General features: G+C 43.2%; 1 protein-coding gene across 1 annotated transcript; it reads right to left on the reverse strand.

Moving 5' to 3' along the window:
- Positions 1 to 504: 504 nt before the first annotated feature.
- SEPMUDRAFT_49366 (glycosyltransferase family 2 protein) lies at positions 505 to 4111 on the reverse strand (the record flags this gene model as incomplete). Its single annotated transcript, XM_016909109.1, has 2 exons — positions 505 to 983; positions 1057 to 4111. 2 exons carry the CDS (start codon positions 4109 to 4111, stop codon positions 505 to 507), a joined length of 3534 nt encoding a protein of 1177 aa, XP_016759084.1.
- Between the last annotated feature and the right edge of the window lie 10260 nt (positions 4112 to 14371).

The following is a 14371-nucleotide window of genomic DNA, read 5'->3' on the forward strand; positions in this document are numbered from 1 at the left end:
CCAACCCCTGCTATCGACCTGTACATGTGCACCTCAGGTAAGGATCCTCTCCCAAAACAAACATCAAGTATACCTTAAGGTAGGTACCTAGGTATATAATACTTCACACACCTGACATTTGCCAAGGCGCAAAGAAAACGAAAAAGAGTAGAAGCTCATTCCAATTGAATGAACCATTTGAAAGATGTGTATGGTAAATACGGAAAAACGTTAGATGAATGATGATCACTGTCCATGTCGAGCCACATGGGTCTCTCGCTCTCTCTTCTTTTCTTCTTTTCTCCTTTTCTCCTTTTCTTCTTTTCTTCTTTTCTCCTTCTCTTCTAGGTTTTCTTCTTCCCGTCTTCCTCATTACTCGTCACTCCAGAATCGGGATTCGTGCTGTGGTGCCGCTGCAGTCACTGCCAAGACTTGCTGCTGTGTTCATGCCTCTCATATCTTTTCCTCTGATGGGATTTCTCTCTCTCTCTCTCTCTCTTTCTCTTTCTCTCTCCGATGCTGACATCATATCATCAGACTACTAATCCTCCTCTCATGCCCGGGATACGTCTGATGATGACTGGCCATGCTCGGACTCCCCTGTGTCCCATTTCCATACGGAGTCTGCGGTGTACCCTCCATGCCCGCTGGCCCTCGAAGTCGCCTCTCTTGTTCATACACATGCCAATGCTTCATCACAATCTTACTCGAGTCGAATTCTCCTTCCTCATCATGCCCACCTTTGCCCGACCCCTTTTGCTCACCCGCCGCTTGACGCGTATCACCCCAGCTAAAGTCATCGAAATGCCAGAATGCATACGTGGGTAACACCATATTCCAGATGGGAAGAGAGAGAAGATAGATCAACATCCAGACCACGTAGGACACGCGGTGCGCGGTAATGACAATGAGCACACCAGGCAGACCCAAAATGAGGGCGAGAAGGACCAGAGGGATCGTGGGAGCTGCAGTATGAGTGATTGCCGCCTTGATGGCGAGTGCGACTAAGGAAGAAGTTAGTGATACGCTCTGCCCGAATCTGCTCGCAGGACGTGAGAAGTGCCGTCGGATACTTACGGACGTATATGGTAAAACTGATCGCAGCCGGCAATACCAGCGTGCCCATCAATTCAATAAAGACCACAAACTGCATCGAAAAGCAGAACGTGCCACACAAATCGCGAACGAGTACCAGCTCCATGAGGTTGTGTATGGTGGAGTTGATCCATCTTCGTCGTTGCGACAGCAGGACCTTGAACGTGTCCGGCACGGTAGTCTTACACACGGCTTGTGGGATGAACATTTGTTTTCTCTTGGGAAAAGTCTTCAACATCAAGGTCGAAAGATAACGATCTTCTCCGAGTAGCAACAAGTTCTTCTTGTGCAACGTATCCACCACATTCTCCGAATAATGCTCCACGATGTCAGGGTTGGCCAGAATGGGTACCCAGTAGTTCTTGCCACCCTTGGGCGCCTTGATGCGGTACATGCAGAAACAGCCGGGCAGACAGGTCACACCACCAAACACAGACTCAAACGCTTTGGCTTGATGATGGGAGATGAAGTACTCAAACACTTGAATCATAGAGACCCAGGATGCTCGTTTGTTGGCGATTTTCGTCTCCCCGCACAGTCCCATGATTTCTGGATCCTTCACCATGGCAGACACCATGTGCGTGATCGAATCCGGGAACACTTTCGTGTCGGCATCAACCATGAGCACAATTTCGTAAAAGTCGGGCGAAATGCCTGTGAGCTTCCAGATGCCATTGAACATGTCGTATTCGAGCTCCGTCATGCGCTCGTCAAACATGATTTTTTGCAAAAACGACATGAGAATGATTTGAGAATCACGCTTGCCTCTGTTTCCCGGCTTCGAAGTGCTAGCTTCTTCTGGAGTGCCACACTTGACAATCACAATCATGGGCACGCGTTGTTGACGCTCGAGAGGAATCGTGCTGTCTGCACCATAATCGTAAAAGCCGCAGTATACCTTAGCCATGTTATGTCGCTTGCTGCCCGAGGCCACGGCGACATACGAGTAGGGCTGCACCTCGTCCGGAGGGATAGAGTGATCCTTCATCATACTGATACAAGCATCGGGTGTCGACATCGATTCCCCTTTTCCCTGGATCAGGCCGTCGCACACCACGTAGATGAGCTTGTGACTGTTGGGATAGTCGGTCGTGGCAACACTGTCGAGTGTGGTGCGAATGCCCTCGGGACCTTCAGAGTATGCTGTCACCAGACAAATCGTGTGCGCAAGCGGAAAACCATATGGCTGCCAATCTGGAGGTGGTTGCGGTACCACCGCTTCGTGGATGAAGCCCTGGGGCCCACGTGTTTCCACTTCGCCCTGCATGACACTGCTGTATCGCTGCGCGGAAGATCCATAGTTATGAGACTCCATCAAGCTGGCATGGCTTTCCGATTGGCCTTCTAAGCCGGGGTATAATGGCAATGTACCTTCGGACCGGTTCGTGTGGCCGTAGATGGACGCGGCATTACCCGGAGTCAATCGATTATTCGAACTCGAGGTCACCATTGTAGTCGGAGGAGCAATGCTTTTCCGGTTGCCTCTATCGATGGCGTATGGACTCGTGAAACGAGAAGTAGTAGGCAAGAAGCTCGCCCGCTTGCTCGATCGGTCTGTCCCACTGGTCGAGGCTGGGCCTGTTATCTTCGGAGGCTGTCTGTAGATGTCATCAGACCACTCTTCGATCTGTTCCTGTCGCGCTTTTTTATTCTTGCTCATGCTGGTCTTGGCAGCAGCATACTTCTTGCTCAGGAACCACTCGAACAACAACGCCATGAAGAACTTGGCGATGACGATTCCGAGGATAAATATCAGAGACACATAGAGCACGACCTTGGAAGCGATGCATCCCACAGTTTCGGTATCGATCGAGCCCACCTTGATGATGTCTTGAAAGCACTCTGCCAGCTGCTTGTTCTCTCCCGAGGCGAATGCGAGCGTCACATCCTTGCCACGGATAGCAGAATTTTCGCGAATCTGGTCGAATTTGGTTGGGTACGATACCTGAGTTGTGTTGAACCATCTCAGAAGGTCTAAATCAAGGACATCTCCAGAGTACACCATGAGGTTCCTTGAGGCATTCCGCACGTCGTCCCAATTGAAGTAAACGTCCCCGGAAGAGCGCAAGCCATAGAATGCGTCTCTCGCGCTCCGCGACGTGTGACAAGCATAGCCCAGGTAGTAAGGAATGGAAGTATTCGGACTGGAACTTCCATCCTGCTTGAACATATTGCACGGGAAATACCAAGCGAGGTTTCCATCACCATCCGTCGTCACGTCTGAGTTTGGCGCGGTCGTGATGAGCCCTTTACAAGCACCATTTACATTCTGGAACATGAAACTGCCATCCATACCAGCTCCAGGCGGATCCGCGTCGAACAGAACGTTGCTGCCAGCTGCAATGCCTCTGGCAAGAGGATGTTGACTTCTTGTGAGATCATAGGCTTTGCCGTGGAAGATCATGTAGCCAGGGCCGACTTTGTTGATACGCAATCGCAAAGGTCCCCCGGATGGACACACTGTGGCAGTGAATCCGAATGTCAGGTAGCCGACAAACGCCATGATGAGGAGAATAATGGATATCAGCCCAATCTTCTCACGCCATGCTCGTTGAGCATCTTTTGCCTTTTTGCCAAAGCATCGCAGCATCACATTGGGAGCCCAAAATGTGATCATATGACAGTACGTGCCCCACAACGTGGGAGTACCACTGGCTTGTTGAATCTTCTGCTTTCGCTCTTGTTTCTCCTCGCGCTCTCGCTCTTTTTTGGACAAATTACGAGATAGCTTGTTCGGGGCGCGTGTACTCGCACTTTTCCCCGACCTGCCACGCTTGAGACCGTCCTTTTCGTTGAGAGGAAACCTCTCCTCGCCCGCAACCTTCACCGAAGGGTCTGAACTCAGAGTCACAATGTCTGCCTCTAGCTGTGGATCGCGGCCGGTGGTAGATGGCATGATGTTCATATGCGACTGTTGTACTCGCTTGCGATAGTAGTAATCGGGATCATCGGGATCCATGCGTCGCCTCTCCGGCCTGACCAGACTCTTTTTGCGGTTGAGCTCATCTCGCCTGGTGGCCGCGCCTGCGTCAATCATGGGATCGCGAGCATCGTGCTGTGGAGAGTAGGGCGAAGGCGGAATGTTGTTCACGCGCACCTGAGGCCCATAACCATCACTCTTTTGAGGTTTCCCGCTGTACACTTCGGTCGGCATACCTGCTGATGGCCTGTGTACCGAACTCCGCCTTCGTTGCCTATGATGGCTATTCAAGTCCTCGACGGCTCTGTCACGCCGCGCACTGCTCGTTCGACGTGTGCGATGTGTAGTCGAATTGCGAAAAGCGGCGTGATCGCGTTCCTCCGGACCCGTAGATGTCCTCCGTTGCCGAGAGCCAGAAGAACGATGAGCGGTGTTCGGACGGCTTGAGGAATCTCTCCTACGAGAGGAGTCTGGTCTGGCGTTTGACGACATGTTGGCCTAGCCGCGCATTCCAGTCGGTGTCTCTCCCCGCCGCACTCCTCGCTCCCACTTCTATAATCCGTGAGACAATGATCTTCTCGGCAGCGGCCTGGCGCGGCTGGCGGAGTGTCTGCGTCGGTGTGGGCGTCGGTCTATGGCAATTCGTGTGGATGCTATAGTGTACTGGCCGGCAGCTGTGTCTGTATGCTGACCACAGCAAAGGCGAATCGAGAACGAAGTGGCGGCAGATGGAAGGTGCCAATCCTGTTGGGACGAAACGAGAGTCAGTTGCGCAGCCTACACGACTGCACTACCTAACGAATGACAATGGCAACACAAACAGCTGCCTCCAAACAAGTGTTGCTGGTCGGTCGCTGGGCCTTGACGTGACCGGTGGTTGCCTGGGAAGAGACACGAAGAAACAGTGCAAGGATGCCCACGTCGACGCTCAGCGACGCAGCTGATGATTTGTCCGCAGACTACCAGGTAAGAAGGCCAAAGAGACGGCCGCCCCTGAGCCGCTAGAAGCGAAAGACTAATAAATCGCTAAAGGCACGGCTGGCACACACATACACACACACCTGCGGACGGGAGTGTAGTGGCAATTGTTTCTATTTGCAACACCGAGCTCTCGCCTTCTAACGCCTGCGCAAAGCGGGCGCAAAGCGGCCGCGCGAAGGATCGACATGCGGGAGCTACCATTCGCACCCGCAAGAAAGGGGAAAATATCAAGCTCTGCATAGCGATTGCAGGAGGCAGTTGTGCAGCACGAGTGAAGAACAACAATGTGAATTGTGCACAGTGGCAGTGGGATCACAACGGTAGGGCCGGACAGTTGGGAATACAGGGTGTTTCGGAGGTCGGTAGGTACATACATCATGTATCGTTGAGATCCTGGTCGACGATCTCTCTCTGGCATCTCTGCGACAACCTTGTTGCTGCCCCTATGCCCTCTGGTTGTCCAGCACCAGCCTAGCTGCCGACAGTCCCGAGACCTCTATAACAAGACACGTGAGCAGCGTTAACTATTAATACCAAAGGCGTACGTACACGCCCGTCCGTCACGCGTGGAGCTCAAGCGGTTCTCCCTCTACCAGAGTCTACCTCTACCTACTAGGAGGGAGGTATGACTAAATGTATCATGTACCTGTATGCACTGGTGCTGCAAGCATGTGCTCATGCACTCTGTGTATATCGCGGACCCGAATTCGATCCGGGCCACTCTGTTACGGCTCGCTTCTCGTGATCTTGCGACGCAAAGAGGGCGACACACGTATTGTAACTTGGAAGGTATGGAGCAAAAGGGTGTAATTGAATGTGTACAATCTGTTTAACTACTGCCTCTTTAAGGCAGTGTCTGTATCTATTTATACTATCAATACTATTATACTACTAATACTATTATAATGATTTTCTATTAATCTCTATATAATCTCTATATAGAGATTTCCTACCTATTAGAGATTTACTACCCTCGGCCTTAGCCCTCGGCCTAACTCGGCCTTAGCCTCCTACTATCTAGGGATTATAACACTCCCCTTTAATCTAAGTATTATCTAATATAATAATTGTCCTTTATAATAGCCTGTAATTAATTACCTTAGAATATAACTACTATCTCTAATTAGTTAGTCTAATTCCTTTGACTCTTCTTTAATAGGTCTTTAACAGGCCTCTATCCTTAGGTCCTTTATTGCTTATTAAAGCCTTACTTTAAAGACTTTACTTTAGTAGCTTTGTTAGCCTTTGTTACTTTCCTAATACATTTACCTAATGTATTATTTACTTATATTATAATACCTTATTTATATACCCTACAATATATTCCCTAGGGTATTTAATACCCTCCTCTCTCTTTTATTCTTTATTTCAAACTAAACTTCCTATATCAATATCTAAACAACCTCTATATTAAAGGTTCTTAGCTATATTATAGCTACTTAATCCCCTATACCTACCCTAACTATATTTAGAGGTAGCTCTAGTAGTAGTAATAGTAGTAATAACAGAGCACTAACTAATAACCTAACTTAGTAGCCTAATACTCTATTAGCTAATATAGCTCTTACCTTTCTGATTAAGCTGTCTAAAGACAACTAGGTCAAGATTAATAGGCCTAAGCTTAAGAAGATCTAATAGTATATCCTTACTATCTATATAGCTAGCTAAACTAGGGATCTTCCTCCTTAGTTTAGAACTAAAGAAACTATTTCTCTCTTAAATAAGGATATCTTTGATACTATTACCCTAAGAGATAACAACAAGATATATAACTTTTCTGCTAAGTTAAATGTTAATTACCTCTTAGTACTTCTTAGTCAGATTTCTAGGAACAGAGTTATTAATAGCAAAGATATAGCCTATAAGCGATACTAAAAGGGCAATAGTCCTTTTGTTAGGTATATATTATCTAAGGACAAAGGATTCTTTAAGAATGCCTATATAAATTGTAGTTTCTATAACTACTTTAGTAAGTGCTTATTCAGTTCCTATACTATTATTTATAGACTAGTCTCCAAGAAAGGTAGTCTATTAAAGAGAGCTAAGAAAGCTGCCTCTAGCTTAGGTAGTTCCTCCCTTAAGATCCCTTTTAAGGATAGTATTAATTAAAACACTCTAGAGGGAGCCTAGGCAATTGCTAATTATCTTACTATAGTAGCTACTTAGTATATTAAGAGAGTAGAGCAGGGTTAGGGGTTTAGTCTAGGATCTTAATACTCTAAGTCCTATAGCTCTAATAAGGATAGTAATAACAATAGTAAGGGTTCTAGCTATAGTAATACTAGTAAAGGTACTAGCAAGAGTACTAGTAAGGGAAAGGGTACTAGCAAGGGTGCTAGTAAGGGTACTAGCAAAGGTACTAGCAAGAAGTAATAGTTAATAGTAAGAGTGAAAGTGAGTTAGTTAAGTAGGTTCTAAAAGTTTTGAGATAGTTAGTTAAGAGATTCAATTAGATCCCTATCTAGTAGGTAGATCAGAGAATAGAGTTTAGAGTTTTTACTTTAGTTAGACTATTAGCAAGTTGTTTATCTGTCCTAATGTATTCTATAGTAATATATCCTTTAGCTAATTATTCCCTATAGTAGTAGTTCCTAAGGTTAATATATCTAGACCTCTTTGAGTTAATATAATCCCTTATAAGGGTAATAGCTAACTAGTTGTCTACTCTTATATTAATACTCTAGTAGGAGGTACCTATAAAGATACTGATTTTATTAAGAAGATTCCTAAGCTAGTTAACTTCTCTAGTTACCTCTGTTAATACAAGATATTCTACTTCAGTACTTAATAGGATAATCTCTTTCTAGAGTACTGATCTTTAGACAATAGATAACTTAGCTATTTAAATCAATAGTCCTAATATTAACTTAGTAGTAGATAGGTCCCCTACAAAGTCTGTATCTAAGAATGCCTAGATAGGTATAACTCTACTTTTGTTCTTCTTGTATACTAGGCCTTTGTTAATAGTACTAGAGATATACTTCTAGATATACCTTACTATAGCTAAATAGGCTAGTCCTAGGTTTGACAAGAATCTAGCAAAATAGTTAGTAGTATAAGCAATATCTAGTCTTGTTTAGTTAGTAAGGTACTAAAGCTCCCTAATATACCTATTAAAAAGGGCAAAATCTTCCTTAGTATATTCTCCTTCTAGTAGGTCTATTATTTAAATAAGTAGGTATTTAATACTTTTGTAATTCTCTATCTAATAACCTTTAAGCTTCTCCTTTATATAGTAGGTCTAGTTAATAGAGATATTGCTATACTTGTCTGTTTTAACTTAGAGCCTAAGGAACAAGCTAGTCTTAACTATCTTAATATTGTATTCCTTCTTTATTCCTTTAATAAAGGAGTAAATAGCCTTTTTTGTCTTCCTAAATACCTAGAAGTTATTAATATAAATTAGGACTAAGGTATCTTTCTTAAAGAATAGGCATACATTACTTAATAATCTCTTAAAGCCTATCTTAGTAAGTGTATCTCTAACTATATAGTACTAGAGAGCTACTGCTTGCTTAAGTCTATAGAGTCCTTTCTTAATCTTAATTAAATACTTTTCTAGGTCCTTAATAAAGAGGTAGGCTATCTTAGGTAGTCTAATATAAAGATTAATATCTAATAGTAGATTTAGGAAAGCTATCTCTATATTAATCTGGATTCTCTTCTATTAGTAGTTAGCTTAGAGGGCAAGGAGAACTCTACTTATTGCTGCCCTTAGAGTAGGAGCAAAGGTTTTAAGGAAGTCTTCTCCCTTCTTTTAGGTAAAGCCTCTTGCCGTCTACCTAGCCTTATATTTCTTAATTGTCCTATTAGGAAGTCTCTTGATTATAAAGACCTATTTTCCTATTAATAGTATCCGGCCTTCTAGTATATCTTGGATTAGGCGGAGCTTAATATATCCTAAGTTAATAAGGGAGTTCTATTCCTTAATAATAGCTTCCTCCTATATCTTTGTATTAGGCCTACTTAGTGCTTCCTTAATAGTAGTAGGATCCTTAGCTATCTTAGTTATTTTCTTATTGTCTTTAACTAATCTTTTGATATAGGATAGGGTTATAAGTCTTACTATAGCAACCAGTTTCTGTATTTTTCTAGTAGGGCTGTTATTATTAGTCCTCTTTCTCTTAGAACTAGCTAGTACCTTAGGGATATAGAGGGTAATTATAGAGTTACCTTCCTTAGGGAGTATATTGACCTAATCTTCCTTATTAAACCTAAATCTCCTCTCCTCCTTAGAGCTATTTAGATCTAGCTCTTAGTAGATAGGGGGTAATATTAGGTTTTGCGCCTATAGTTATAGTTCTTAGGAGTTTTGGAGTAATTAGGCAAGTCTGCTACTATCCTAGTTTAGGGTTTGATATTAGACTTTCATAACTACTATTATTTTCTAGGGTTTTGGTTATAGTTAATAAGGCTCCCCTTAGGATAGATAATTCTCCTCTTAAGGTTAATAGTCAGGTTCCTAGTAAGAGTAGAGCAATAGGGTAAATCCAGTTCTAGGCTCCTAAGAGGAATAGGGATAATTCTCCCCTTAGGTTTCCTAATAAGAGTAGGGTAATAGGGTACTAGTTCTAGGCTCCTAAGAGGAATAGGGAAATAGGGTAGGGATTCCAGACTGAATACTAGTATTAGTTATATATTCCTAAAAGTTCTCCTATTATAAGAGCTCCTCCTAAACTGAAGGAATCTTAATAGATAGTAATAAAAGTATAGAACCAAAAGTTGTATACTTATCAAACTAGATATAAGGAGAGAACTTAACTTTATAGATCTACCTTTAACCTATCTTGTTAAAGTAACCTCTCTAGAGAAGGTAGTTAGAGGATAAGTCCTCCTAGAACCTAATATACTAGTAAATCTAAGCCCTTAGGGCAAATTTCTAGCTAGATAGGAGTTTGTTATTATACTTGTAGGCCTTATATCCAAACTTCCTAATCTTAGTCAAGTTAATTAATAGGTTACTAAGGTCTAGATCCCTATAGAAAACTTAGAGAGGGATCTCCCTAATAGCAAGGTTAACTAACCTATTAGTAATCTAGCTACTTAGCCTAATTATAAAGTACTATAGCTTAATAGGAATTCCTAAGGTAATAATAATAGCCCTTGCTTTAGAGAAAATAACCTTATTAGCTACCTTAGCAGTTCTATTCTACTTAGTAGTCCCTAGGGTAGAGAAATACTATCTTATACCCTCTTATACTGCCTATTCCTAGAGGGCTTTGTTCTAGAACTCCCCTCCTCTATTAGAGAACTATAGGGTAGGTTGCTTCTTATACCTGTTCTAGATATACTTTAACTATTAAGTAAGCTTAGCCGCAGTATCTCCTTTATTAATAAGGAAGATAGGCTAATATCTTCTTGTCTTTGTATAAGTAGTAATTATAATATATTAGTGCTTATAGAGATCTAGTAGACTAATTTTCCTAGAGAGATTAATATAGACTTTATCTAGTACCTTAAGGGGCCTTGTCCTTAGTATCCTTAAGACAATCCTTTATAACTTTAACAGTTTGTAGGTATAGCAATAGGTAAGTTCTAAGGTATTAAGTAGCTCGAGTCTAGGGAGTGCCTTCTTAGTTTGCTTAAGGATTGATTTACTAATATAGCTAAGCCTCTTATACTAGAGAGTGCTAGTTAGCCTTTCCTATCTTACTACTAGTATAGCAATTATATTAATTAACTTCTTAGGCTTGAGTATTAGGGAGTTGTATAGGATTAGGACTCTATTAATTAGGGTAACTAATCTAACCTGCTTTCCTTCCCTTATAAGCCTATATAATAGCCTATTAAGGTAGATACTAGTAGATTTATAGATCTGTTCTACTAAGATAAGGTTACAATCGGACTTAGGTAAGTATAGGGTATTCTAAATACGGATCTTAGTCTTCTTGCCTTTATGTTTAAGGTATATAACAACCTCTCTATAGTAGTTAATAGTACTAGTCCTAATAGCCTAGTAGAAAGAAGCTAGTTCCTCTATTGCCTTGAAGGTATAGAAGTACCTAATGTTATTAATAAACGTAAATAATATACTAGTATCCTATATATAGGTTAACCTAATAATAGTCTTCCTTACAGCTGCTACTACTAAGTATATTAATATACTACTACAGGCAACTAGTTAATTAGAGTTAGAATCAGAATTAGAGCTTTTACTATTAGGCTTTTCTACCTTAACTACTCCTTCTACCTTAGACCCCTTTTCTACCTTAGCTACCTTCTTTGACTTGTCCTTCTTCTTCTTCTAATCCTTAGGGGCTAGTTTAGGGTACTTAGTATAGTATCTCCTATTAAGGTAGCTATAGGTATAAAGGGTATATTTGGTATTAGGATCCTCTATTACAGGTGCTCCTCCTATAACTATTACCTATCTCTAATATACTAGAGGTTTCTTATTCCTTAATAATATAATCAATTCTTCTAAAGAATAATTCTTAGGCGGGTGTATATACCGCTAACTCCTAAGCTATTTATAGGAGCTAACACCGTTATAAAAGAGCATTTTGATCAACAGTAGTCCTAATATAATATTACTAGCTAGGTGCCTAATAGATATATTAGTCCTATTTGTAACTATAGCTCTAGTATTAGTATCCTCTATAGAATTAGCCTAGAAGTACTATTCTATAGCTCGTTAATAGGTCTAGAGCTAGTAGTTAAATTTATTATAGTATTTCAAGGTATTACTCCCTAATAACTTAATATTCCTAATCTATCCTAGGGTATTATAGATATTAATAGTAATAATTGGTCTAAAGGTAGCTACTACTATATTATACAGCTCCTTAGCTATCTTATCTAGGCTTCTAAAGTTTAGCCTAAGATTAGTAGCTAATCTTTCTATAATAATTCCTCTAGTAATATAATCTCCCTTTATAAAAGCAGCAAGATTGGTTTTGTATATTGTATTTATAATATTCCTCTCCTCCTAAGTAGCTATTATACTTATCTCTAGTAGTATTAGCCTAACCTTTGCATCCTCCTATTCAAAATTATAAAAGACATAACTAAGAACTGCCTTATTAGCTAGGGTACTAATAAGGATATTCTTCTATAGCTCGAATAGTATAGTTTTGGTAAGGATTCTATTAGTCTTCTCTGTCTTTAAAGATATAATAATAGAAGGGAAGGGGGAAAGGGTAGAAGGGGAGAGTAATATTAATATCCTAGTAGGTAGGTAATTAGGTAGTAGTTATATAGTAATATTGTTTACTACAACCTCTATAGGTTCTCTAGATTCTCCTAACAATAGTATACTATATCCTTTTAAGGGAACTATTAGTAGAGTAATTAGGGAGTCTGAATAATTGCTATTACTTTAAAGAAAGTTTTGATCCGGGCTTATAACCTATTGAAACTTAGAAGGTATAGAGCAAAAGGGTATAATTGAATATATACAATCTGTTTAACTACTGCCTCTTTAAGGCAGTGTCTGCATCTATTTATACTATTAATACTATTATACTACTAATACTATTATAATAATTTTCTATTAATCTCTATACAATCTCTGTACAGAGATTTCCTGCCTGTTAGAGATTTACTACCCTCGGCCTTGGCCCTCGGCCTGACTCGGCCTTGGCCTCCTGCCATCCAGGGATCACAACAACACGGCCTTATGCCTCACAACAGCAGCAGCAACAGCCCGAACAAGTCTTCCAAGCGAATCCTCCATCTCCGATCTTCTTGGCCATTGCGGAGGCGCCAATACATAGTCCGTCCGCTCCTCCGAGCCTGTGTCATCATCGAGCCTTGTCATTCGCTCGACCATGTCACATTAGGAGCTGCATGCCAATCTCCTTGCCCACTGCCCAGTATTGCACTTTGTTCCAGGTTACATATCTGATACGGTAGTGAAGACTGTGTCGGATGATGACACCAAACTCCATGTCCGCCTCACAGGGCGTCTGTCAGGAAAACGGCTGTCTTTGTGTTGAGGTGATCCAAGGTGTACAAGATGCGCGCACGATTTCGCTGTCAGCTGCAACGCCCGCAGCCGGACAAGGCCAAGGAGTGCATGGAAGTATGTATGTAGCTAGCCTCCTTGTCACACAGCAGGGGGAAGCAAGCCTTGCATCGACAGTTTAGTGTAAGATGGCGTCTTCTTGCCTGCCTACTATTTTCGCGGAGTTAACTTCACCTGGTGACAAGCTCCGTACCTGAGCACGCATAGAGACGAGCGAGGACGATCGAACGGGGCCGCGCGCGAGTCGATTGTTTAGGCGCGCACCTCATCACACAGCACAGCCTTCCCCCTTCCCGCTACCATGATCGGCCAGGTACAGAGCCCGAGGGAACGCCGTCATCATGTGGCCCTTCCCATTCGAGAGAGAGAGCACACCCAAGGAAGGCAAGGAGAAAGACACTGCCATCCGCTCTCTAGCCACGAACCATACACTGGTATTCGGAGTGCTGTAGCATACGGCAATGTTGTACCCATAAGTTCGTCATTCCTTGCCGGACCACCGAGATTCCGGGTCTACACGAGTACGCGAGTCTGTTGCGTGCCTCCCATCGCCTTTGACGGCTGCGGCGCAGTAGTCGCCGCGTCGTCCTTTTTCCTCGATACCGTACCTCCCCATTGTCATCTGCTGCTGGTCTGCAAAAGGTGCACACCGACGGCACATCGGGGAGTGGCATATCTTGGAAGCGAGTCTGGTGAGTTGGGGTCCCGTCCGTCACCTCACGGAACAGCCTTGTCTTGGCCGTCGTTGGCAGCTCTTGTCATTCCTCGACACCATAAAGAAGACAAGCGATTCGTAATCGTATCACTTGGGCGTGTCGATGTCATGGCTGACACATGCCACAAAGGAAGTCGGCCGCGAACCATTGATTACGTTTAAGGCGCTTGTAGTGTCTCTAGTAGCAGCTGCCGTCTCGTGCATCAAACAGACTTCTTCCACCAACACCTCATCCCATCGATCGAGCACGGCAGCTCTCTTGAAACGCATCCCGATTCTTACTAGTACCACCTGTCTAGAAGGTAGTCCACACCGCGCCACTTCTACTTTGCTTCTAGTCCCACTGCACGCCCGCGTCGGCGGACCCTGCGCACTCCATCTCCACCAGTCTTTCTTGACCGTCTACTAGCTCCGACTCCTTCATTTCTGCATTTCTGCGCCAGTCCTAGGACTACTGGGCGACAGGAGAGATACTGGTACCAACGACAGGAACGCGAGACAGATCACTACCTTGACCACGGCGACGACAAGGAATCTGGAATATATCACTACATCACAGCCCCGCTATGGCGGAAACAGACACCGCATACGATCGTGAACTACCTCGGCGAGCCGGCTCACCGAAGAGCCTGCAATGGGAGCCCCAGGATGGACAGTTGACAGGCGATCAAGAAGGAGAATTCAGAATTGGAACGCCGACCAGCGGCGAATACTC

This window comes from Sphaerulina musiva (assembly GCF_000320565.1).
Source record: "Sphaerulina musiva SO2202 unplaced genomic scaffold SEPMUscaffold_8, whole genome shotgun sequence".
Taxonomy (NCBI): Eukaryota; Fungi; Ascomycota; class Dothideomycetes; order Mycosphaerellales; family Mycosphaerellaceae; genus Sphaerulina; species Sphaerulina musiva.